This window comes from Equus caballus, chromosome 19 (assembly GCF_041296265.1).
Source record: "Equus caballus isolate H_3958 breed thoroughbred chromosome 19, TB-T2T, whole genome shotgun sequence".
In the NCBI taxonomy this organism is placed as follows: domain Eukaryota; kingdom Metazoa; phylum Chordata; class Mammalia; order Perissodactyla; family Equidae; genus Equus; species Equus caballus.
In genome coordinates this window covers 47,236,865-47,263,602 of record NC_091702.1, presented here as the reverse complement: position 1 = coordinate 47,263,602, position 26,738 = coordinate 47,236,865, and the positions used below count along the sequence as shown (strand labels likewise).

The 26,738-nt window shown below is 40.7% G+C and overlaps 1 protein-coding gene across 1 annotated transcript; it reads left to right on the top strand.

The window, feature by feature from the left end:
* The first annotated feature begins 2 nt into the window (after positions 1-2).
* On the top strand, positions 3-25,137 carry FAM162A (family with sequence similarity 162 member A). The gene is made up of 5 exons (XM_001502128.7): positions 3-236; positions 16,492-16,614; positions 19,055-19,163; positions 22,404-22,512; positions 24,874-25,137. Exons 1-5 carry the CDS (start codon positions 203-205, stop codon positions 24,964-24,966), a joined length of 468 nt encoding a protein of 155 aa, XP_001502178.1. The 5' UTR covers positions 3-202; the 3' UTR covers positions 24,967-25,137.
* The last annotated feature ends 1,601 nt before the right edge of the window (positions 25,138-26,738 follow it).

The window sequence follows — 26,738 nt, the reverse complement described above, 5'->3', positions numbered from 1 at the left end:
CCGCCCTCAGGCCCCGCAAATCACACGGGCCCCGCCCCCACGCCCCGCGAGACCGGCACGCCCCGCTCGCTCCGCCCACACGTCCCTCACGCCCCGCCCCCCAGCGTCGTGGCGTCCTTCCTACAGCAGTGCTTGATGACATTGAACGCGCTGGCACCGCTGCCATCACCAGGTGCTGTGCTGGTCGGCGAAGTAGGTGGCCATGGGGAGCCTTCGCGGCCTGCGGCTGGCGGCAGGTGAGACGCGGGCCTGTCTAGGGGAGGGCGGGAAGCCAGCTCGGCCGCTGGGGTGGGGGAATCTTGCAGCCTCCCCGGGGCTGGTAGTTGCTCCGTTGCTTCTCTCACTCCCCTCAGGTGGCTTGGAATCCTACCCCCATGGTAGTAATAATGGGAGAGAGCGAGGGCTGAGCGAGAACTGCTAAGCAGACACTGGGGCCTGGCCCAAGTGACCCTTGCACCTGGCAGTCCATCCACGCAGCTCCTGCCAACTTAACGAGCCCTTGCTGCCCGATCCCTCTCCTCCGCCCTCCTCATCCGTAGCCTCCTCTGAGCTCAGTTCTTAATGCACTTGCCGCCCCTAGAACTCCATTCCTTGTTTTCCACCCTAATCTCTCCCCTCCGTTGCTCTACTTGAGTCTTGAGTCTCCCATCCCCCATCCCCCACCATCCCCAGAGTTTATCCTTGCTCTCAAAGAAAACCTCAAGTCTAAGGTTTCTTACCCATTTAGTGTTTGCTTAGGCAAGGGGTTTTTAAGGTCTCACAGAATAATAGTATTTGTTTTCTTAAAATGGGGGGTACATTTCTTTTAACCAATTCTACAGTTAAGTGATTTGAATTTCTTGGATGGAAGTGTTATGTAAATGCGGGATCTGGAGTTTGTTTTCCTAGTAGACATTTGTGTAGTGAGTCTGTAGAGTCAGAGCTTAATGCCCCTTTTTGGGAGCCAGTAGAGCCTTTGCTTAGTAGGGGCTGAGAAATCAGTGTTTGCTTCTTGGCCCTTTTCTAGGCACCAGGGCAAATCACTCTTTCGGTCACCTTTATGAGCTTTGATAAAGCGTTGTGATTGATCTTTTATTCCTTCGTACCAAATTACTAAAAAGTTGTTAATTCAAATTTTAGAGGAAGAATCGCCCCAAACTTGGCTATTGAAATAATATCACTGTCCATTGTAAATGTAAATAATGTAAAAAAGAAATTATCCTTTACATGGCTTATTTTGCGTTCCAGTGGAGAACGGACTGGAAAACATGTCTCAAACTGGAGAATATTGTTTAATTTCTTTAAAACACACACCCCTTCCACTAAAAGAGATTGATTTTATTGATTTGTTCAGCTTTGTTGAACTAATTTGCCTAAAATCTATTTTATACGTCCTGTTAACTTTTCAGCAAGGTAAGTGAAAGAATCATTGCTCTGTAAAAAAGCTACAATAGACTGAGTGAAAGGGATTTGATGCCGTAGGAACTAAGACTGAGTGTGTCTAAGTAGTTCATCTTCTTCCTTGAGAATATATTTATGTGTTATAAAGATTCCAGAGGCTGTCTGCAGACTCGTGATGTTTAAAACTTCACCATCGGGCACTCACTTGGAACAGAATTCTGTGAGCAATGTAAGAACGATTTCTTTTACTCCAGATAGATCCACTAAGGATGTTACATGAGCAGCTCTTCCCAAAGGATCTTCTCTGACTGTCTTGTTTTGTGAGCAACTCCAAGCGAATCTGCTCAAACTTTCACCCATTTTTGTCTACTTTATAGCTGAATACTTTGACGTACATTATTGTATTTGATTGATTATTCATAGCAGCACTCTTATCCTCGCCTTTCCATTTTACAAAAGAATAAACATAAGTCAGGGTTAAATGACTTGTCAAAGATCACTTCCGCCGTAAAATGTTAGAGCAGGAAGGTGAGTCAGTGCTCTCATCTTGGAACTTGTGCTTTTTGCTTTGTCCAAGCTGCTTATTCAGGATAGGTGTGTATACATATGTGTCATGCTAATTGGGTCTCTGAAGTGAAGTGGAAGATTCATGAAATGCAGATTTACTTGTGAAATGGGAGCACACATTCATATGCAAATGAATTTTCAGGTGAGGGCATTTAGCAGGCAACTTTTTTGTTGTTTTTAAAAGATTGGCACCTGAGCCAGCAACTGTTGCCAATCTTTTTTTTCTCTGCTTTTTCTCCCCAAATCCCCCCTGTACATAGTTGTATATTTTAGTTGTGGACATGCCCTTCTAGTTGTGGCATGTGGGATGCCACTTCAGCATGGCCTGATGAGCGGTGCCATGTCCACGCCCAGGATCCAAATGGTGAAACTGGGCCGCCGAAGCAGAGCGCGCGAACTTAACCACTCTGCCATGGGGCTGGCCCCTACAGGCAACCTTAACCAAAGGAATGATAGATCAAGTAGAAACATAATCTAGGCACGCCTCACTCATTCAGAATATCATTTGGAATAAGATACTCTAGGTAAGTGAAATTTTAAATAGCCAAAGCTTAATCCTGTAAATGATAGCCCTTTATTTTTAATTGTTTATGTTGAAAATCTTTACTATACTCCCTTAGCAAACAGAACATAGGCTTTTATGAGCTTGAATTTGTTTATTGTTTTGTAGATGTGGCTGTAGATATAGGTTCGGGTTGTTAACTTGTGGTTCTGGGACCCCTTCACAGATGAGAGATCCTGTGAACCTCTGGAATTATATCCAAATTTTTCTGACTATATACCTGTTTGGGAAAGTAAAGGTCCACAGCTTGCATCCATTACTCAGAACTGTCTGTGCTCTTTAAGTTAAAAAGCACTGATATGATGATTTGGAACTAAATGGCTAATGACCCACACTACGTGGGTTCCACCAGGTGAAGACTGGGTCTGTTTTGTTTTTACTAAATCTGCAGCACTTACCAGTGTCCACCTCATAGTAGACAGGCAATAGATATTTTTTTCGATAATTATTTTCAATAATTATTTTTGAAAATAATTATTTTTAATAATAATTTTATTACTTTCTACAGAATAATTATTAGGTCAGAAATGGAATGGCCTTGCAAGAATGTTTCTTCACACCTTCAGAAAAGTTTAACTGCCCTAAACTCCTTTGACTTATCAGATTTTAAAATGAATTTATTATTATCATTGTTATACCAATGCAGGGGACAATGGGCAGCCTCCATGTCAGTTTAACTCACATCCCAGAGCGTTCGAATCAGGAGATACCTTACAAGTCTTGTCGTCCAGTCCCGTAATTTTACAGATGAGGAAACCTATGGCCCAAGAAGGGAGTTAACTTGCTAAGGGTCACACAGGTACAAAGCTAGGACGTAACCAGTTATCTCCTGGCTTCCATTCTGCTTTTTTTCCCACTACATTCTGCTCCTTCACTGTTTTTGCTAACCAACTCTATGAGTACATGCTCATTTTTACAGCTCCAATCTTTGGCTTTGCTTATCACTTCCTCCGGATCTTGCGAACAGGTTTTTACTGAGCATTCCTGTGCGCCCTGTACACTGTGAAAAGTCTAACATGAGCGGACTGCCACTCTTTGTAGGGCTAGAGTTTATTGCAGTAACCAAATATTGCTATATAATACACCTGGAGAGCTTATACAAGACAGTATATATTAAGTTCTAGATTGCAGAACGGAGTTTAAGTGCTGCTGTGAAGTCCTCAAGCAGGTTCCTACTGGCTTCATGCACATCTCTTCCCAATTTCACAGTCATGTTACATTGGTGGCTTGAAATCTACCATGGTGAGGGTTATTGGCAAACACTACAAATCAAGGCGTTTCCCTGCCAACCCTCTCGCAAGAGCCAGTATACCACAGTATACCACTGGCTTTAAGAATTCAGAGCAGGGAAGAGTAGCGTAGGTTAGGATTATCTACTGAAGGCTCCATTGGAACCGAAGGGAGAGGAGAATGGCATGAGCAAAGGCAGGGGCAGTAGTGAGTCTGGAGACGTGGGGGCTGGGAAGGGCAGTAAAGAGAAAAGGTTACCTTGGATTTTGGTGAGGAGCTAATAGGAGATACGGTGTGGCCTTTTGAGGGTTTTGAACCAGATGAATTTGGACAAAGAGGAAGCCTTCAAGCAGAAGTCATTGAAGAATCATTTTTGGACAATTAACATGGCCTCTGAATACAACATGAATAGCTGCTACATGTGAAGATGTTACAGTAATCCATGTGTGAGGTGACGATGGAAATGGCAAAAAAAGAATATATCTGGGAAGTGTTTGAAGAAATTATTAGTATGACTTTGAGACATAGAGTGATTTAAGGAAGGACTTAAAGATTGAAGTTTTTGAGCATGGAGTACTGAAGGAGTGTTGCCCCACTATAAGAAATAAAGTTGGGAAAGGATACTGGTTTGGCAGAGAGGACGGTGCATTATTGGGTGGTAGGTGGCATTGAGCTATAGGTGAGGATGGGACCTCTCAGTTGAAGACCTGAGGACAAAGGAGAGGTAAAGTTAGGGAAATATATGGGAGCCACTAGTGTGGAGCTGATTATTAAAACAGAATTGAGTCCTCTCAGGAGTGCGGAAGAGAGGCACTGAACCTTGGAGGCCTGACATAGTGTAGGTAATAGGCCATGGCAAAGAGGACATTAAAGATGGCAGATCACAGAGGTCAGAGATGAAGGGAGAGAATGTGGTGGTATAATATAGGGAGGGACTTAGACCTTGTGGAAGGATGAGATCAGTAGAGTCATAGCCACAAAGATGGGAAGAGTAGAGTCAAATGAGCAAGTAATGAGATTCTAAAAAACATACTCATGACTAGAAAGAGATCACGAGTGTTGTTAGAAATCTTGTTAAAATGTTGTTAAAAAAATAAAAAAGAATCTTAAAAGGGTTCATAGCTTTTAACCTTCATATCCTTTAGCCTTTCACTACCAGGATTCTATATAAGAAAATAATCAGAAGTGCCATCAAAGATTTATGTAGAAACTGTTTGTTCAAACATTATTTGTAATAGTGAAAAATGGTAAACAACTCCAGCCATAGGGAATGTTTCAGTTCAGGTTATATCTGTGTATTGGATGTTATACAGCTATCAAAAGTTGTTTGTTTTTTAATTTAAAGATTGGCATCTGAGCTAACATCTGTTGCCAATCTTCTTCTTTTTCTTTTTTCTTTCTTCTTCTTCTACCCAAAGCCTCCCAGTGTATAGTTGTATATTCTAGTTGTAGGTCCTTCTGGTTGTGCTGTGTGGGACGCAGCCTCACCGTGGCTTGACGAGCAGTGCCATGTCCATTCTCAGGACCTGAACCGGCGAAATCCTGAGCCGCCAAAGTGGAGCGCGTGAGCTTAACCACTCAGCCGCAGGGCCGGTCCAAAAATATTTTTCAATGAATATCTTGGAAAAGTGTTTGACATAAGCAAGATATAGTATTATCTGACTTTGAAAAATGTATATGTTGTATATAAGCATAGGAAAAGTCTAGGAAGAAATAATCAGGTTATTATCCCTGGACGGTGTGATTATGGGTGCTTTTATTTTTCTTCATGCTTTTTTTTTAGCTTCGTTTTCTGTAATGAGCAAGTGTTACTTTTATAATTTAATTTTTCTCTTTTTAAGAGTGGGAAGACAACATCTGGCAGGAAAAGGACAGTGGAAAGGCAGGATCTAGAGGTTGTAAGATAAGTTGAGTACTCTGTCCCTCAGTGAGAGGCATCACAGATGGAGTGGTTCGCTAGTCCAGAGTGAAGGAAGGACTAGTGTGCTTCCAAGCCTCCAGGGAAGGATGAGAAAACAGATGGAGAGATAGGGAATCTGTTTCTGTCACAAAACCATTTAGGTCAACAGCTAAGGCCAAGAGAGTTTCAGGTAACCACTGTTGGAAAGTGGGCTGGAATGTTGATGGGAGGGAAAAAGATCACCAAGGAGTGGCTTCATCTCACTGAAGTTTGGCCACCAGATAAATAGTATTGCAAGACTTTTTTCCATACAGTTTCCCCTCAACGTAAAAACTGGCTGGGTTCCAAAGGTTTATTTATAAATCTGTTTTTTGAACTCTAGAAGTTTTTCCCATAGAAACAATGTTAGAAATGGTGATTAGGATTCTCGCCAGCCCACAAAAGCTCATAATGTCAATCTGTCTTGTCCATTTTTCCTCCCTAGTATTTTTCACATCTGTTAGGTCCTCTCCATAGGACCTATAGCTAAGCCTGTTTCCTTTACACAACCCACTTGAACTACAGAGTTGTGATACCACCTAAAAGGAGGTTTGCATATTCATGTCTTCCTACTTCTGCTCCCTTTACCCCAATTCTCTCCTACCCCTGGCTTGTCCTGCATTCTGCACTCAGATTTATCTTCCAAAATCATCATTGTTAGTGTTATTTTCCTGCTCAAAACTGCTCAGCCTGTTTCCCAAGTCCTTTCTGGGGTGTGGTAGACAAAAGGATTCTCACTGTAGGGGAGCATGGATTGGCACAATACCTAGAGCCAGAGTGAGTTAGTGCCAGGATCATCACTTAAATTCAGAGCCCTAGAACATCAGCATGGACCTCATTAACAAGGCGCTGTGACTTGTGAGCATTGGTAGCCTGGCAGGCAGATCCAGAAGTCTGTCACATACAAGAGCATGGTAAATCCGAGTTTGAAGTCAGAAAAAATACATCCCTTGTCAGAATAGTTGCTGACAGGAGCTATCAAGCTGTTCAGCTCTGGTCATTGAAAAAGCTCAGAGCAAGTTAATATCTCAGGTCCGTTCATTTCTTTTGTTGTGGTAAGCCAGGTTTACTTCTAATGTGCAAACTAAGTCAATGGTTCTCTATTCCCAATGAGCTCTGGGTGGGAATAAGAGCTCCAACTTCCTCAAGCAACATAATTCTCCTAAATTAATCATTCTTCTTTCTACTAGGTCTACTGAGCAGCTACAGACAATTGACATACAATTTCATCATAATTATAAAATATGGTATTGAGTAGATAGTATATGTGTGTGAACTTTGCCATCCTCAGAATAAGCATACATTTAGCTTTTTCCTCCTGAGACTTAAAGTTGACTCAGACTCGCCGTCTCCTATCCAGCAAACATTTTAGGACTAGCAGTATTCTATTTCAATTCTAAAAGGATTAAATAGGCATTTGTGGGCTATCGTGAAAACTGCCTCAGTATTTAAGCTTAAAAAATCTTTCCATGGGACATGAAAAAGGAATATTGTTGCCCCAGAAACAATCGTCTTCCCCCAGCTGAGGTCAAGGTAGCTGCTGCTGCTTCTGGAACACTTGGAAAAGAGAACAGTCTGACTCACAGCAGTGCAGTAGGATCAGCTCGGAGAGCTCTGGTCATTCATTGTGAGATAGTCAGACACTGGCTGTTGACCAGGGAGGGGCAGCCAGCCAGCGCTGTGGTGGAGGGATGTGAAATAGAGCCTTTTCCATGGGGGATGAGGATCAAGGCAACCGTGCAACAGTTCACACTGCATGTCATCAGTACGTAGCGTATCAGAGACTGCTTGCTCTGTAAAACCTGAAAGCTGGGCATATTTTAATATACTGCACAGGGATTCCAACTCTCAATGTAATGAGTTACATATTATTGATATGCAGAAGTGAGAAATAAAGCAGAGCTTCCTTTCAGTAAATTAGCTGTTGAAAAACGGATTTTGAACCCAGCCAGAGACATGGGTATGTCCTGTGTCTGCTCTGCAGGTGTGCCCTGGTCATTCACGTAGCCTGTGCTCAACAGGGACTCTAGCTGGTTATGTAGGAGAGCAGAGATTCGCAAACATGGCGGCACATTAGAATCACTTAGAGAATCTTAAAAAATACTGATGCCAGAGTCCTGCTTCCAGAAGTAGGGATTTAATTGGTCTGGGATGGCCCTGTGCGTTTTTGTTTTTAAGGTAGTCTGGTGATTCCAGTATGCAAAGTTTAAAATCCACTTTTCTAGAGCACTGCTTCTCAAACTTTAGTATGCGTAAACATCACTTGGAGGGCTTGTAAAAACGTTTTTTTAGGCTCCATCCCAGGAGATTCTGAAGGTTTGAGGTGGAGTCTGAAAATTTTTATTTCTATGAAGCTCCCAGCTGAGGCTGAATAGCACTGTTCTAGACTCTAGGGTATGTGGTTTTGGTTTCCATGTGTCTGGTACACAGTAAGTACTCATCAACTGTTGAATGAAGGTGGGTGTCTATTTGCTTCTCGAACTTTAATGTTCATATAAATCACTTGCATATCTCATTAAAAATTCCATACGTCTAGGGTAGGAGCTGAGAGTGCATTTCTAACAAGTTCCCAGGTGATGTCAACTACACGTGAGAATAGCAAGGTGTGACAAGATACATACCACCATGTGTAATTTGCTCCTCTCACTTCCACCGGTGTACACTAGTCAGATGACCTTCACCTGCACGTCTTTGGTCTGCCCTATATTGGGCAAATTTCCTGCTGTACTCCATTCATTTCTTTTTCTATCGCATTCCAAAAGCATCGTGGAGTGCAAGTGCGTGAGAGTGACATTTTTATAGAGGTAACATCAAATTCTCTCTAATTTTTTAAAATATTAAATATCAAGTAAATATAAAATGTTCATAAACTATGTATAAAGTAAAAACAATAAGATATAAATAATACCCAAGTATCCATGTTTTAAAAAATGTTTTTATTTTGGAATAGTTTTAATTTACAGAAAAATTGCAAACATTGTACAGAGTCTGTATACCCCTCGCCCAGTTTCCTTTAATGTTTACATCTTACATGACTACAGTACATTTGTCAAAATTAAGAAATTAACATTGGTACATTGCTGTCAACTAAAGGACAGACTTTATTCTGTTCTCACCAGTTATTCTACTGATGTGCACTTTCTGTTCCTGCAGCCAATCCAAGATACCACATTGCTTTTAGTTGTCACGTCTTCTTAGTCTCTTCTGGTCTGTGATAGTTTCATATTCTTTAATATTCATGACCTTGACAGTTATGAAGAATGCTGGTCAGATACTTTGTGGAATTTCTCTCTTTTGGGTTTGTTTGATGCTTTCTCATGATGAGACTAAGGTTATGGGTTTGGGGGAAGAAGAAATAGCACAGAGGCAAAGTTCCCTTCTCATCCCATTATATTAGATGGTACATGATACCCACATGATTTATGACTGGTAATTTTAACCTTGTCCAGTGTGTTTCTTGATGTGAAGTTACTGTTTTTCATTTCCAGTACTTGGTTCTTTGGCGGCAAGTCACTAAGTCCAAGCCACACTCAAGGGGAGAGGAATCCAGGAGAGAAGTGTTTCTACATATATTTGGGATTTTTCTGTAAGGAAGATTGGGACAAATGTCCCCCCCCCCCATTTATTCATTCATCCAGTTATTATGTCAGTATGGACTCATATTTTATACCTTAAGTTATCTGTTACTACATTATTTATTTTCTTGCTCAAATTCTTCCAGTTTAGGCTCTATCAGATCAGCTCCTGTCTGTTTACATGCCCCCATCCTTTTGTCTTTTGAACATTTCCTTACTTTCTAGCACTACAGGATGTTCTGGACTCATCTTGTATTTTCTCTGCCCCAGCCTAGAACCAGCCATTTTTCTCCAAGGATCCCCGATTCCTTTTATTGAATAATGGTATTTAGAAACCAAGATCTGGGCACTGAGTGTGCTTGTTGCTAGTGAAGTGTCACTGATTCCAGTGGGTGGAGCTGGGAGACACGTCTACTAACCCACGTGTACACACATACTTATAATTTTGTCTATATCCATCTATCTAATATCTCTCATCTCTCTCTATATATAAGTACATACAAATTTTATATATATATATGTGTGTATATATATATACAACATATAAAGCTAAAGGACTGCAGACTGAGTTCTCTGACTCTGATCCAGCACCAGAGAGTTCATTCTAGCCTTCCATCTTTGCTTTTGGAATTTCTTTCTCTGACAGTGAGAAACTGGCTCTCATTATCTACCGTTTATTTACTTATTTGTCAACCCTAGTATACTTGTAGTTTCAGAATTGTTAAATCATGCTTCTATAAGAAACTAATTTGTCAACTGGGGTACAGTGTTTATACATAGTTGTTTTTGTCTTTAGTCTTAACCGTTTCCAGTCAAAAGAACATTTTCCAGAGTTACTTAGGTCAGCTCCTTTTTTCCCCACCTTGAAGGTTATGAGGCTAGGTTATGTCATACATTTCTAAAACGGTTAGATACATTTGGCACAGTCTGCATTTCATCCTGGGATTCCCTCGATGTCCTGGTTAATTTTAAAATTTGCATATATTAAAGCTCTTTGTGATGTACAGTTTTATGGGTTCTGACAAATACCATGATTTTATTCTTTAAGCAAACCATTGGCAAACTTCATAGCCAGCAACATACTTGCAACACACCTGACACTGATCTTGACACAGGTTAAGAGACACTAAATTAGATAATCTGCTAAAGACCTTTCTTCTCTAGCGTTCCTTGAGCCTTCATTTATCATCACTGATTCCCAGAGATTGGTCATGTCCCAGGTCACATCACTAATGGTCATGTCCCAGGTCACATCACTAATGGTTATCTCCAGGAGGGTCTTGAAGGATTCTGAGGAAAAAGGCATCCCCACCCCTCCGCACTGTCCGTCACGGGGTTGGAAAGGCTTTTTATGGAAAGGAGAGGACAACAGGGCAGAAGCCGTACTTGAACCAGCCTCGCCTGGGCTGACCCACTACAGCCTCCAGCTAGCAGTGAGACCTCTAAGGCACTGGTTTTCAAATTGTGAGCTCCCAGACCAACAGTATCAGCATCACCTGGGAAATTGTTAGAAATGCAAATTCTCAGACGCCACCCACGCTGAGTCAGAACCTCTGGAAATGGGTCTAACAATCTTTGTTACAAGTCCTCTGGGTGATTGTGATACACACTGAAGTTTGGGAACCTCTACTCTTAAGATTAACCAGCCATGTGCCAGCCAGAGCCTTGGAGGCAGCTGTGAGTCTTCATTCTGACTTCCTGCTAGGGCCCTGGGGATGCAGAACTGGCCAGCCAGGGGCAGGCTACAAGTGCAGCCAGAGGGTTAAAGGGCTGTTTTTCTTTTGGTTTGTTTTTAATTGTGATCTACCAGAGGATGGAAAATTTCTGACTTGGATGTCTGGGGCAATATATTCTATCTCTTTGAGACAGAAAAAGAACGTCGTAATAATGATACTAAAACTTTTTTATGCTTTAATTTTTTTTTGTAATTGCAAAATGAAAACCAAAATCACATCAAATGCTTCATGTTTTTTTAAAAGATGTCAGTTCTTTAAATTGTTTTTTACATTGGTCTGTTATTTCTAATGTGTGTAATATGATCATATTGGTTTATGTTCTAATCAGCATTCATACTTTAGGGAGGTAATGATTATTGGCCAGTATGAAATTGTAGTAAGAAAAAGTTGGGAGATTTACGCTAGCCTTGAAAACTTTTAGGGTTGCAATCATAGTAGCTATGAAAACCAGCAGCCTAGCAGGCACTGAAGATGGCAGAATGTATTTGGAGCACTGCAAAACCCCCAGCCCCAGAGAATTGTTACTGTTCAACCTGTCTGGCAGTTGCCTGGAAACCCTTCCTCACAGAGCTCGCCTTTTTTTTTTTTTTTTTTTTTCACCTGTCTCACAGCTAATTCAGTGCAAACAGCTTCATCACCCGGGCCACCCTCCCCCCCCCCCCACAACCCAGGGTGTGCTGCAACACACACACACAGCCTTTCAGCAAAGGCTGGCAAACTTGTTGGTGGGAGGCATTTAAGGAAGTCTCTGTCCAGTTGTTAGCTGACTACTAAGCTAACATAGAAGATAGACTCTTGTGGCAAAACACAACAAAGAGTACAAGGGAACAAGGGAATATAGATTAGTGGAATAGAATTGAGAGTCCAGAAATCAACCCTCGTATTTATGGTCAATTGATTTTCTATATTGTGCCAAACAATTCAACAGGGGAAAGAATAGTCTTTGCAACAAATGATGCTGGGACAACTGGATAACCACATGCAAAAGAATGAAATTCGATCCCTTCCACACAAAATATTCCAATATTAACTCAAAGTGGAACAGAGATCTAAATCTTAAAGCTAAAACTGTAACATTCTTAGAAGATAACATGGGAGTAAACCTTTGTGACCTTGTATATGACAGCAAAAGCTCAAACAAAAGAAAAAATGGGTAAGTTGGACTTCATCAAAATTAAAAATTTCTGTACTTAAAGGACATCATCAAAATAATGAAAAGACAACCCATGAAATGGGAGAAAATATTTGCAAATCATATATCAGATAAAGAACTTGTATACAGAATATATAAAGAACTCTTAAAACTCAATAATAAAAAGACAACCCAGTCAAGAAATGAGCAAAGGAGCTGAATGAACATTTTTCCGGGAAGATATACCAATGGCCAATAAGCACGTGAAAAGATCCTCATCATCTTTACTCAGTAGGAAAATACAAATGAAGACCACAATGAGATACCACGTCATACCCACTAGGATGCCTTTAATAAGAAAAACATAAGTGTGAGCCAAGATGTAGGGAAATTGGAACCTTCACACATTGCTGATGGAAGCCTAAAATGTTGCAGCCAGTGGGAAACAGTCTTGCAGTTCCTCAGATGATTAAACATAGTGTTATCATGTGACCCAGCAATTTCGCCTCTTCATATATATCCAAAAGAAATGAAAGTAAATGTTCACTCAAACACTTGTAAAGAGGGAGCTGGCCTTGTGGCGCAGTGGATGAGTTTGCACGCTCTACTTCTGCAGCCTGGGGTTGGTGGGTTCGGATCTGGGGCGTTGACCTACATGGCTCATCAAGCCGTGCTGTGGTGGCATCCCATATACAAAGTAAAGGAAGATTGGCACAGATGTTAGCTCAGGGACGGTTTTCCTCAAGCAAAAAGAGAAAGATTGGCAACAGCTGTTAGCTAAGGGCCAATCTTCCTCACACACATACAGAAAAACTTATACAGAAATGTCCCTATCACCTTTATTCATAATAGCCAAAAAGTGGAAACCACTTAAATGTCCAGCTGACTAATGTGTAAGCAAAATCTGGGATAGCCATGCAGTGGAATAAAATTGGTCAATAAAAAAAATCAAGTACTGATACATGCTACAACGTGGATGAAGCTTGAAAACATGCTAAGTGAAAGAAGCCAGTCATGAAAGGCCGCATATTGTATGATTTCATTTCTATAAAATGTCTAGAATACGCAAATCTATAGAGACAAGGTAGGTTAGTGGTTCCTAAGGCGGGAGAGGAAGCAATGGGGAGTGAGTGCCCGTGGATTTCGAGTGTCTCTCTGGGATGACGGTGGTCTTCTGGAATCAGTACTGCTGTGTACACAACTTTGTGAACATAGTGAAACCACTGAATTGTACACGTTCAAGATTTTATTTTTCCTTTTTCTCCCAAAGCCCCCGGTACATAGTTGTGCATTTTTAGTTGTGGGTCCTTCTAGTTGTGGCATGTGGGATGCCGCCTCAGCATGGCTTGATGAGTGGTGCCATGTCCGCGCCCAGGATTCGAACTGGCGAAACCCTGGGCCACTGAAGCAGAGTGCGCGTGGGGCCCGCCCCGAATTGTACACTTTAAAAGGATGAATTTTTATGATATGGAATTATGTATCAATAAATGTAATTTTGAAAATCTTTAAACAAATATAAACATATGCCCATGAGAAGTCCACAGCAATATCTTTTAAATTGTTATGTTTAGTTTTTTTTTTTAACAGCAAGAGGAAATAAGTGAGGAAATCATATTTCTCACCAGCTTTGGGAGGTCCACCTGTGTAACTGTGTTTTACTCCTATTCCCTCTTTTGCCTCCCCTTAGTGCTCCAAACTCTGAGGCTGTAAAGACGCCCACATAGGAATTTGGAACTTCAAAGATACAGACTATCTGTCCACTCACAAATAGATTTTAAAAACCATGTGAACTCTACTGTGAGCTTTTAACCACAGAGCTGTGAGGGCACACTCTAGTTGCATTAAAGGCAAGTCTCGGGCATTCCTTTTTTTGTCACCAGAGCATCATGGTGCACCAGGACCCTAGTCATATTTCTCACTGGTGCCTTTCCAGCTTTCTTTTCTGATCCGTTCTGCTTCACAGTGCTCGCTTTCTTGCCTGTGCTGGGACCCTAGGGCTCTTCTGTGGTCTAACTCTGAATCCTATACCAGCCCTGGTTTATCTTGTACCGTGACCCTCATATTCAGAATTATCCCCTTTCTCCCACATTCATGCAAACTGTTTCTGGCTGTCTCTGCTTTGAATTCTGATCAATTATCGACTTATTAAAAATTTTCATGCTGAAGGTGAAAATTGACAACTGAAACTAAGTTTTTAAGCATACTTTTTTTTAAAGAACGAATGTATTTCCCAGCTTTTGTTCACTGACAGGGCCTGGAACAATAACATACCCAGTAACAAGGAGCTTCCCTAAGGCATCTCTAAAAACATTTCCTGCTTAAAGGAACCAGAACCCCTGGAGGAATGTGATTCCAAATCAGGGGCAGGAAGCATTCAAAATGAGTCAGGACATCTTGTCAGAAAGTAAGGAAGCTATCAGTGATCACACACATTGAAAGGACTCAGGAGCCAACTTAGAAGGATTCCCAGTGACTAAAAATGGCAGTATCTGAGCATCAGAAAGCAAAAAAACAATGGACTGGAGTACGTCATGTGTGTTAAAATGCAAGAGTTTCTTATGCTACTTTTAAACAAAAGGTCACCTGTGGAAGTTGCAAGGAAACCAATTCATTAATTTGAAAACTGGCAAATAAAGGGAAAGAATCAAGCATTTATTCCACATTTCCTGTATGACTTTTACCTTAGGATAACCAAATAGTTAACGTGGAAAAGAATTCTACCATATTGCAACCCCTAATGAAACAATAGATCTAGGCTGCGATCACCAATGTCTACTAAAAACATTAAATGAAAGGTTGATAAAGAACTTTATAAGGGATGGGTCAGACTGATAGCATCTACTGATCAATCTTAATATCACAAAAAGACAAAACCGATGTATGCCCCTTGATGTGATGCAGTAGGAAGTACACAATACCATGTCTGACATGTTGCTAAAGATTCTAACTTGAATCTGATCAAACCTCACAAGATCTGTTTACAAGAAATAGAGGAGTTAGAAAAATATGTTAACACTATTGGGATGCAATCAGCAAAATCTAAAATAAGGAAAATTCTATAAAACTAATGACCTAGTTTCTTCAATAAATAAATGACAAGAAAAAAGGGAAGGGGGTAGAAGGGACCTACAAGCACCAGTCATATTCAATGTGTGCACCTATTTTCAATAAACCAACTGTAAAAAAATTATGTGCCCATTCAAGGAAATTGAGTCATAATATTATTTCATCATAACATGCTGATATCAAGGAAATATTTTTTAGTTGTATTAATGGTATTCTGGCTATGATTTTGAAAAGTTACTATTGTTTTGAGATGTATACTGAAGTATTTATGGATAAACTAACATGATGTTTGGGATTTGCTTTAAAATAATTCAGTAGTGGGGGCCGACCTGGTGATGCAGTGGTTAAGGTCGCATGTTTCGCTTCGGTGGCCTGGGGTTTGCCAGTTCGGATCCCCGGTGCAGACCTACGCACTGCTTATCAAGCCATGCTGTAGCAGGTATCCCACATATAAAGTAGAGGAAGATAGGCACGGATGTTAGCTCAGGGCCAGTCTTCCTCAGAAAAAGAGGAGGATTGGCGGCAGATGTTAGCTTGGGGCTAATCTTCCTCAAAAGAAAAAAAAATTCAGTAGGGGTTAAGGGAGTAGGAGGGGCTCAGATGAAAACAATATTTATTGGCCATGTATTAATAAGTGTTGAAACTGGGGGGTGAGCACATGGAGATTTGTAATACTACTCTCTGTAGGTGTTTAGAGTTTTGATTTTAAAAATTAACTACCTATGTTCTTATCTATAGTAATATAGTTTTATACATTTATATATATATATATATATATATATATATATATAGTTTCAAAATTACACATAATTCATGACTACATCTAAAGTTGATTTCTAATTGGAGAATTATGGCTTGGAAGGAACAAGGCTTTCTAGCGCCCTTTGCTAGCCACTGGAGCCCCCTCCCCAGAGTTTACCAGAATAGTATTGGTAACTTTGTATCTTGGTTTATTACTTCTGAGCGATTGCTGATCTTTACCTAAACAGCTGGGTGCCATAATACATAATGCTTCTATCAACCATATTGTTATAATAAGACACAAGTGAGAGGTACTTTTGTAAAACTTACAGGTGATAAAATGTTTATGTCGTAAATTCCTAATTTCCTAATCAGCAAAATATGTATATTTTAAAACAGCACCAGGCATAGCACCTTACATATATGTATCTCACAGAGAGAGTAGTATATTCATTTTTTAAATGAGTTAAACTTTATAAATGAAATATATACCTTACAGTCATTTCTCATTTTGAGACAACATAAAGTTTTCTTTCTCTGAAACATGTTTCTCTCTTTTCTAGGAAGTTGTTTTAGGTTATGTGAGAGAGATGCTTCCTCGTCTCTAAGGCTTACAAGAAACTCTGATTTGAAGAGAATAAATGGATTTTGCACCAAACCACAGGAAAGTCCAAAAGCTCCATCCCGTAAGTTTTTGTTAGTTTTTCTAGTTATAGACTAGGAAGCTCCCAAAGAGTTGGACAGCTTGGAATCAAAAGAACCCAAAAGAGAGGTGGGCATGGGTCTTCCCACGTCATGTGCTATCATGTAGTTCAGGCCTTCCAATTGTACTTATACTGGCTGGCTGTGCCCACATGTAACGTGTAGCAATGATGTCTTCATTTTCCTCATTTGTCATTTTCCTCTCTTGCCTCAAGGGTTGGACTGGAGCTTTTTGTAGGAAAATAGATGCACCAAAGTAAATAGTGGTCTAGAAAATATCTTTTAAGGAACCCCAAAGATGAAACAAATCAAGAAATTAGGTTTGGGGAAAAATATAACTAGGGCTTGGGCGTTAACTTCAGCCACGTTTTGTCCTGTCCCTAACTAAAACTCTGGTTACTGTCACCACCATGGGAAGAAGGAGCATAATGGATATCCTGTAGTGTCCCAGGAACTATTTGCTTGTTGCTTCTTCATGGGAGTATGCTAGGGCAAGGCAGGTCTGGGTGAGTGGAAAGGAACCATCCTCAAAGATTAGCAAGAGCATAAAAATGTTTATCCCCTTCAACCTGGTATTTCACTTCTGGGATCTAGCCTTATGAATAACCCCTTTATGTGTATAAAAGCTTTGAGTGTAAAGGTGTTCCCATTTTTTTGTATATAATGGGAAAATGGGAAATAAATCTAAATGTCAGATAATCTGGGAATGATTAATTATGTAGGTTAGATCCACTTGATGAGATTATGTAGCTCTTGGAAATGGTGCTAATAAATACCATGTACTGGCATGGAAAATGTTTGTTGTAATGTTAATGAACAAAGCAGGATACAGAACTTTATACTTTGTGCAAGCACAAGCGTGATAGACATATGAATTATACATACATACATATGAGGATAAGACTTAGGAAATACACCAAAATTAAAATATAGTGCTTATGCTATGACAAGGGAATTAAGGGTGATTTTTATCTTTTTCTTTTTTCACATCTATACCTTCTGAATTGTCTTTAATGGGTATATAGTACTTAAAATGAAAACAAAAAAAACTATAAAGAGAATTATGCCAAGTGCTGGAAGTGTTAAAAGGTAAAACTACAGCGTTACTATTTCTCTATTTCCAAACCTCTTTTTTTGCCTTTGGTTCTTTATGGATTTTTTTCCTAGTAACTTTCCCGTTCCTTCTAGTGTTGCCTTCTGATGAAGTGGACAGAACAGCATAAGCAAAGATGTGGAGGTGGGAATGAGTGTGATGTGTGGGTAGCGGTCAAGGAGATGGTCTGTCTGCAGGAGAGACGTGGGCAGTATGTGGAAGCTGGATGAAATTACCTCCAGGTGCCCTTCTAACCCTGACATTCTGTGCTTCCCTGACTTTTTTTACTCTTTATCTTCGATGACTTCCCCTTTCTTTGCAGACCCTTTCTCTTACAGTCAGTGGTTGTGTACCTTTCTTGTCCATATGCCTCCTTGGCCGCTCCACTCATTTTCCTCAGCTGCCTCTCTCCTGTCCGCTTTGCTGGGTCATACCCCAAGGCTCAGCTCTTGGCCTTCTGCTCTTCTTTATCACCCTTACTGGCTCTCCTTTTGCACCAATGGTTGTCTCTACCTCTTGACTTATTAATGAAACCTGCTCAGGTGGCATAAATTTAGACCCAATAGATCTAAAATGGCATTCCTGCTTTTTCCTTTCCTAACTGGTTCTGTTCACAGTTTCCTCATTTTAATTAGCAGTACTGCTGTTGTCTCAGTCATCCAAGTTTGAGGTTCTTCATGATTCCTTCTTTGTCTTAATCAGTCTCCAAATTCTTGCAGTGATCCTCAGATTGACTTTTTTGTTTCTCTTCCCACTGTTAGATCTCTGGTTCAGACCGCCTCACCTCAGCCTTGAACGACAGCCTCCTCTTTGCACTTGTTGCCCCCTCCATCCTGTCCTTCCTTTCTCTCTTCCGTCCATTGTGCAGAGTAATCTTCCTAAAACATTAACTTCCTCCTTGCTTCAATGTGTACAGTGGTTCCCAAATCAGGTCTAAAAACCTTAGCCTGGCATTCAAGGTCTTTTATAATCTGATTTCACCTTACAAACTTTTGCTTAGTCTGCTGAAGTGAAACAAGCTCCTCACTGTTCGCCTCTGAGTTCATCCTTACCTTCATATCTTTGTTCATGGTGTTCTTTCAGCTTCCAATGGCTAGGGCTTATATTGAAAAATAGTGTTTTTATTTTACCTCAGTTCTCAAAGAATTTTGGAATCTCACTTGAGAAATAGGCATCCTAAGAAATTCCATTCAAATTAAGGCTCCAATTATGTTGAGGTTTCTCCATGGTTCTGTTTAGTGAATAGCTAAAAAGCACAAATAGCACTTTTCTGTTGCTAAATTTGACAGTCATAATCTCAAATAAGATTTCGTGTTTTGTTTTTCTCATAGACACTTACAGCCACAGAGTGCCATTACACAAACCTACGGATTGGGAGAGGAAGATCCTGATATGGTCAGGTCGTTTCAAAAAGGAAGATGAAATCCCAGAGACTGTCTCGTGAGTGCTGAACTTAGGGTTGTAAGCAGCTTTTATTTCTCACTGATCTGTTTTAGAGGGAAAGCACCTCCTCCGAGTCTAACTATTTAAACCCTTTTAATCAAATTTTAAAACAGTTTTCACTTCTCTAAATGTTTCCTCTTTGGCAAGTACATGGAATAAAAACAGTGCTGGAAACTCCATCTCTTATCATTGATGTGTTCTGTAGTGCCCAGTGAAAAGCTGTCAGGTCCCTAAAGTCAACTGATTTGCTTTCCTCTCCCAGCTACAGAAACATAACTGGTCAGTGTTTGAGTTATTAATCTGGATATATCAGTTAGGTACCAGTGACAATAACTTTATTCTATAAAATCCACTCAAGTATTCAGCCATTGGCATAGAAGTATTTAAAAGCAACATCTCTTTCTGGGATCCAGGAAAGGGTGCCTCCTGTCATGGGCTTCCTTAAACCCAGCTCTGGCTTGGATCTTGGGATTTTTTCAGAGTCTGGAGATGATGAGTACAGATTCCTCTAAGCTGGGGTTTCTCAACCTCACCACTATTGTCATTTTGGGCCAGATAATTCTTTGTTGTAGGGGGTTGTCCTGTGCATTATAGGATGTTTAGCAGCATCCCTGACCTCTTTACCCCCTAGATGCCAGTAGCACTCAGTTGTGACAATCAAGAATGTCTCCACACATTGCCAAATGTCCCTTGCGGGGCAGAGTCACCCGTAGTTGGGAACCACTGCTCCAGCCTGATGTTAAAGACCCTGTTTGGTTTACATCTTGGCGGAGAGAGTCTGAGAAATAGATGCCATCTCCCCTGTGGGGCATCATCCTCTTCAGAGACAGGGACTTGGGACAAAGCTCCTGGATGTTCCCTTCTAGCAAGAACCTAGACCTTCTGGCTTGTGGTTTCAAGTCATGATTGAAAAAGATATGGGTTCATTCAGGGTATCTTTTTCCAGGAAGTTAAATTTCTGTTTACAACAGCTTTAACAGAGCCCTTCTGCTTCCGCCAGTCAAATTAAATAGCACATTTTGTCCACTAAAATTATTTCAGCAGGAAAGCCCTGGTTCTTCTTAGCTTAAGTGACAGTGTACTCTCCTGGGAAATAAGAGCATGCTGGAAATAACAATGCCATCAGTTCTTGCTTGTACCCTAATTTCTTCCTGAATATCCCAGCAGAAAACAAGCTGGTAAATACCCATGGCCCTACTAGGTGCTGTCTAGACTTTGCTATGGAACACCTTCCTCAGTCTGCCTTGTAGGCGGTTCCAAGATCCCCTCAAGCCCGAAGTACTACCTGATGAGTCATCTTAGAAGGCTCTTCTCTGGGCCACCATTTATCCTTGTGCTGGTGGTTCTGAACAAGCACTGCTGAACTTTCCCATTCTGATTGCTCTCTGTGGAATGGAGGGCAAGCTCATGGCCTTATTTAAATGCATTTTACCTTTTTAATGCTCTCTCAAATGTAAAATATTTCACTTTTCATAAGGATCACAACACTTCAGTTGGAAATGCCAATTCCCATAAAATATTGTAAACATTAGTAGTTAGTTTGTGGTTAGCGGGACCTCAGATACTCTTAATAGAGCAATTCACTGTCCTTAGCAGATGTCCCTGGTTCTTCCCCTCCTGCAGGCCCAGCTTCAGTGCCTGGAGAATGCCGACCACACTGCTGCCTCACTGGGTCCAGCTCTTGCATCACAGTGTACATGCTTTCAGGGGTCTTCTCCTACCTCCTGCAGCATCCTGGACCCTGTGCCTCCTTCCAAGTATTTTTAAAGTACTTCCCTTCAATCCCCCCAATTTCAAAAGTAGTATGTTAAAAATCTGGGGGAAAAAACACTCCAAATCCCATCATCTGGAGATAATCACTTCCTATTTACACCCCTACTGAGTAAGCCAGTACTCTATCTTGGGCCCATTAGGCCTCCACATGCCCTGCCCTGAGACTCTACCAGCCACCCAGGTAATAGAACTGCAACCCACTGCCTGTGTGAAGAAGCACCAAGGTGAGGTGGCCGTGTCTTTAGACTTGTCCTTGTTAGACCTCTTAGCTTTCACACAAGAATGATAATCCAACCCTCAACTTTCTTTTTCTTTTGTTTCTTTTTTCTTTTCTTTCTTTCTTTTTTTCCTCAGGAAGATTCACCCTGAGTTAACATCTGTTGCCAGTCTTCCTCTTTGTATGTGAGCCACCACGACAGCATGGCCACTAACAGACAAGAGGTGTAGGTCTGCACCCAGGAACCAAACACAGGCCGCCAAAGCAGAGAGCGCCACACTTAACCACTAGGCCTCCGGGGCTGGCCCCCTCAACTTTCTGTTAAGGCACATGGATTCAGTGGAGAGGTTAGGAAAGGCACAATCTCAAGTTCACTGTCACTCAGTTTTAGCAAAACGTTAAAAGATAAACATTGCTTAAAGGATCTTTCTGCTCTTCCTGATACCCTCAAATCTATTTCTGGTTCAAGGCAAACAGCAAAAAGCTGGGTATAAAGAGCATATTGTTTAACTCTCTCCCAGTTTAGTTTTCTTCTGAATTCTGCTTTGTGCTGAAACTCATGAAGCTCATTGCAGTATCTGTTGTCAGGATATTGTTCAGATAATCATTATATCACTTATCTTCTTAAGAACCCCAGGGAGAAGGAGCTACTGCTTTCACTTTTAGATTGGCTGAGAATGTGACACTTGAGAGCCAAATGGGGGCCTGCCATAGCAAGTGTGGATTAATATGCCTTTCTTCCTTTTTTTTTTTTTCTTTGTTCCTGGCTCCAATTTGTCTTCACTCTTTCTTCTTTTTTTCCTACTTTATTTTATTCTTTTTGGTGAGGAAGATTGTCCCTGAGCTAACATCTGTGCCAATCTCCCTCCACTTTGTATGTGGGACACTGCCACAGCATGGCTTGATGAGCATTGTGTAGGTCCACACCCAGGGTCCACACCTGTGAACCCCGGGTCACTGAAGCAGAGTGCATGAACTTAACCACTATGCCACTGGGCCAGCCCCTACTCTTTCTTCTTTTTTCCTGCTTTAAATTTATACTGTCTATTGTATTTTATATACATATATGAAGTTGTGAAAATGCCCCATTCTCCCCAAAGTCATACAAGATCTCCAGGCCCCACTTCCTTTTTTATATTTAAAGGCACCACTCCACTTCTGATTGTGGTACACAGAGCTTTATACCCTGCTGGCAACTTCAGAAAGAGAAAAGTTAACTTTCTGTCATGATCTCTTTATATTATTAGGTTTGAGATGCTCGATGCTGCAAAGAACAAGATCCGGGTGAAGATCAGCTATTTAATGATTGCCCTGACAGTGGCAGGGTGCATCCTCATGGTTATTGAAGGCAAGAAGGTGAGAGTGGACTTCCTCGCTATCTCTGTTTGTTTTCTGCAAAGGACCTAAAGGAAATCAGAAGTTGACCCTCATGTTTATTCTCTGAGAAAAGAGGCGGCTGCTTTCTACATGAGAAATGATAACAAAATAAGACATAGTAGGGACAAACCTGGGATTTCATGCCTTGGATAAATAGCAAATGCTAACTTTGACAAGGTGAAGGACTAAATCAGTTTCATGTAAAGTTAAAAAAAGTGTTTAGGGGCCAGCCCCGTGGCCGAGTAGTTAAGTTCGCACGCTCGGCTTTGGCGGCCCAGGGTTTCACCAGGTTAAAGCACACTCAGTACATGGGCTTATTAATCCTCACTCTGCCTTAATCCTGGTGAGAATTCTTATCACCATTCTTTACTCGAAGCTTAGCCAAACTGGGCCATATGTCTAAGGACCATAGCTCCTAAGTGGTACCTAGGAATTCAAGTCCATAAATCTTTGTTTTAGATTATTATTTAGATTATTTGGATCATTATTAATGGCTGTCATTAAGTGTGTACTCACTGTCTTCCAAATACTTTGCTGTTATCTCATTTGAACCTCACAACACTGCAAGATTGGTACTATTATTTGGACCACATCTACAGATGAGGAAGCATAGCTCAGAAAGCTTTAGTAACTTACCCAAGGTCACACATCTCCTTAATGGCAGAACCACAGTTTGACCTTAGACGTGTCTAATTGAGGTGATGGTAAAGTTGCTCCCACTTACCAAGTGCTTATCATATGGCAGGTACTGTTAAACACACGTAATCACCACAATAACCCTAAGAATCTCAGAGGTAGGTTCTGTTGTTATCCATGTTTCATAAAAGAGGAGCCTGAAGCTTAGAGATGTTGAGTAATTTTCCCGAACTCACATAGCAAATAAGTGGCAAGATAATTTAGAGCCAAGTTTGCAAGATACTATAGTATCTTGTGATTAAAATAGTGAATTTTATATGTAGCAGCATTGGTCAAACCCTTATTTTAATACCATGTGTAATTCTGTCTATCACAACTTCCATGTGGAAAGAGATTTCTTGTATCTATTATCAAATATTAAAAAAGGTTCTTCTACAAACCCAGTGGCAACTGACTTATCCCCAGTGAGTCCAGAGTAAAATAAAATGAACTTCCGGCTCTAGAATCTTGGAATGGAAAATACTGACCATTTAGGACCTCATGGGAGCAGGAAGGGCAAGTTTGCAGACCTGACTGAAGTTCTCTGGACAATTCTGTTCCTGCTCCACTTCAGTTTTTCTTCTGTCTCCCTCTTTGACCTCTCATGCTTAGTTCTCGGACGTGAAACCTGCAGAAGCATGTGGACAGGACATAGGGGATTCTAGAGTTCCGAGAAATCTGCATTGCTTTTGTATACTTGATTATACTAGCTGGGTTTAAATACTTCAGAAACAAATTACTCCCTGGGATTTCTGCTAGCCTCATCTAAGGGTATCCGCTGTGTACTTTAGAGAGTTCCTTTCCTGTTCTATACCATAAAATTGTATTTGTCTTTTATGGAACTATCCATTTCTAAAAAGTTGGTAAGTGCTACTGGAATGGAGAACTTTTGAACTTAATGTAATTTGGAAGAAAGAAATATAGCCATTGTATGTTTTGGCCTCACTATCAACTTTACATTCTCATTCTCTCCCCATGTGTAATTCTTTACATGTGAAATTACACAGGTATAAGAAAATACTGCCTTATAGGGTGCTGGTTTCAGTTATTTGGTATACAAATTTTGAAACTGGTCTGTTTATGTAAGCTTCAGAGGATGTGACAGGCACATGGAGGGAAACAAGGGAGGAGGATGGTTGCCTCTCCCCGACTGCTATTTGTTCTCACAGGATGGAGTGGAAGGATAGGCACCGCTGGAAGTCATCAGTGGTAGTAGTTGGTAAAGTCTCCGAGCCCCAGAGCTGAATGTGTTTGGTACAAGAGGAGTAAGGAGCTAGAAGGGTGTGAAGGTATACCATGAGTTGGGGAAGGAGAAATGGTAGCAACAAAGAAAAGTGAGAGAAGACATTTGATACTAAAGAGAGGAAAAAGAAAAAGATGGGAATAAATTATAAGGGAAGAAGAGGCGCTAGAAGGTTTAAAGAAAGAGGCCAGAAAAGGAGAGAAGGCAGAGGTGTGGTATTTCTGTGCTTGAGTGCATGGGCTATGTCTGTGAAGCATGAGAGAAGCAGAAGGCACATGGAGGGGACTGCTGTGCCCCGTGTGCAGGCAGCAGACCGTCCCGTGCCTGTACTGCCCTAGTTACCTGCTGACATCAGTGCACGGTAATGTCGTCCTCCCCAAGCCGGCTTAAATAATCACCTATTCAAATTTGTTTCACTTTAGGCTGTCAAAAGAAATGAGTCTTTAACAAGCCTGAACTTAGAAAAGAAAGCTCGTCTGAGAGAGGAAGCAGCTATGAAGGCCAAAACAGAGTAGCAGAGGTATCCATGTTGGCGGGATTTTGAAAATCCAGGAATAATATTGCAGCAACAAGCCTGTATTAAAAAGAATGTGGTATGAGGATCCATTTCATAAAAGTATGATTTGCACAAGCTTATACCATGTCCCTATTTCTGCTCTAAGTACAAATAAATTTTCCTAAAGAAATGAATTGTCTATATTTTATGGCTTTGATTCAGATAAAGGGCAGCCTCTCAGCTTTTTGGAGAAAATGAAGAATGAAAAATGAGACAATTTATTTCAACTTAAACTCTCCTTTAGAGAGTTAGGTACCATTTCCTACTTTAATTCTCGTTACCAAAGTGATTTCTCCACAGAAGCCAAAGTGACCTCTAGTTTTGCGTCTCTCTCTTCTGTATACTCATTTCTGGAGAGAGAAAGGCGGCCAGCTGAGTACACTGTCCAGGTGCATCTTGGAGAGCTAACCTCCCCAGATGCCATGGTGCTTCTCAGAGCCTTGGGAGGCAGCCAGACACGCTCCGCATCTTCGGGCATGCTGGCAGACAGAGGCTTTTAGGAGGGCAGACTTTGAAACAAAGTCCTGGCAAGGGGATGGGAGTGGTCTTGCCATGAGTTTCAGAGGACTTTGAAACCCTGGCATCGTGGAGTAGCTTGTGGCCAGCACAGTCACCTCCTCTGCTCCACGGCTTAGAATTCCCAACTGGTCCTTTTCCTTCTGCCTTTACACTAAATTTCTCAGTTATAAAAATCTGTCAAATGCATTTTCTTATTAAATGAGTGTTGAAAGATAAGCATTTGCACCTGGGACGTATCTCATTTACACTTTGGTGTGGATGCTGGTTTCTGTTTTAAGTGTTTCATTTATTCTCACATGCTGCATGAGTGTTAATGGATGACAAGTCCTCATAGCCATCCCAACCTGCTAGTTCTCCCAGAGGGTTGTAACAGATTAAAAAATAATATATGCAGCTGCTTGGGAACTTGGTTTAATACAATACCCAGGAAACTGTAAAGCACCAATCCACCTGTAGCTTCATAAACTAGCTGATGATGTTAATGATGTCTGTATACTTTAGAGTAATTTGACCTTAGCTTCTTTTTAGATATCAAGTTCTTTGATTTTTATCACTTGCAAATTCATCATCAAAAAGCATTATTTCTTATACATTTTAACAGATTGGTTTTTCTTATTTTGGAACACTTGTTAAATCTTACCTAAACTAATGTTTTAAATATGGGTAAATTTTAATGTAGTCCTCTTAAAAAGAAGGAATCTTTCTGCATAGAACATTACCAATTTTAACTTCTAAAGAAGCATTTTAAAGTGTTGTATCTTGGAGATTTATTGTAATAAAAATGTTTCATTAAACCAAAGCTCACAAATGTTACCATGGAGCAAGAATTTACACAATCATTTCTCATTTTTGTCATTCTCCTACTCAGTAACTTATGGTGACTACCTCTTTATGGGTTAAATATAAATGTCTTGGCCAGAATTTCAGACCTGCCCCTCTCTAACACCACTTCTCCCAGTACCCTCACATACTAACTTCTTAGCAGTCATACCCTACTACTAATTACTCTAATATCTTACATTCCTCAGAACTTGTCAAGCAAATCAGATTTAACGAGCACTACTATAAGGTACTATAAAATACAAAAGAACGACAACACTTTTGTCCTTGTTGCTTTCAATTAAATTATTCTTGTACTGTTTTTTGCTTAATTTTTAGACTTTTTTCATGTTTATTATGTCTCTATAGGTAATGTGGGCAGAAACCATTTTC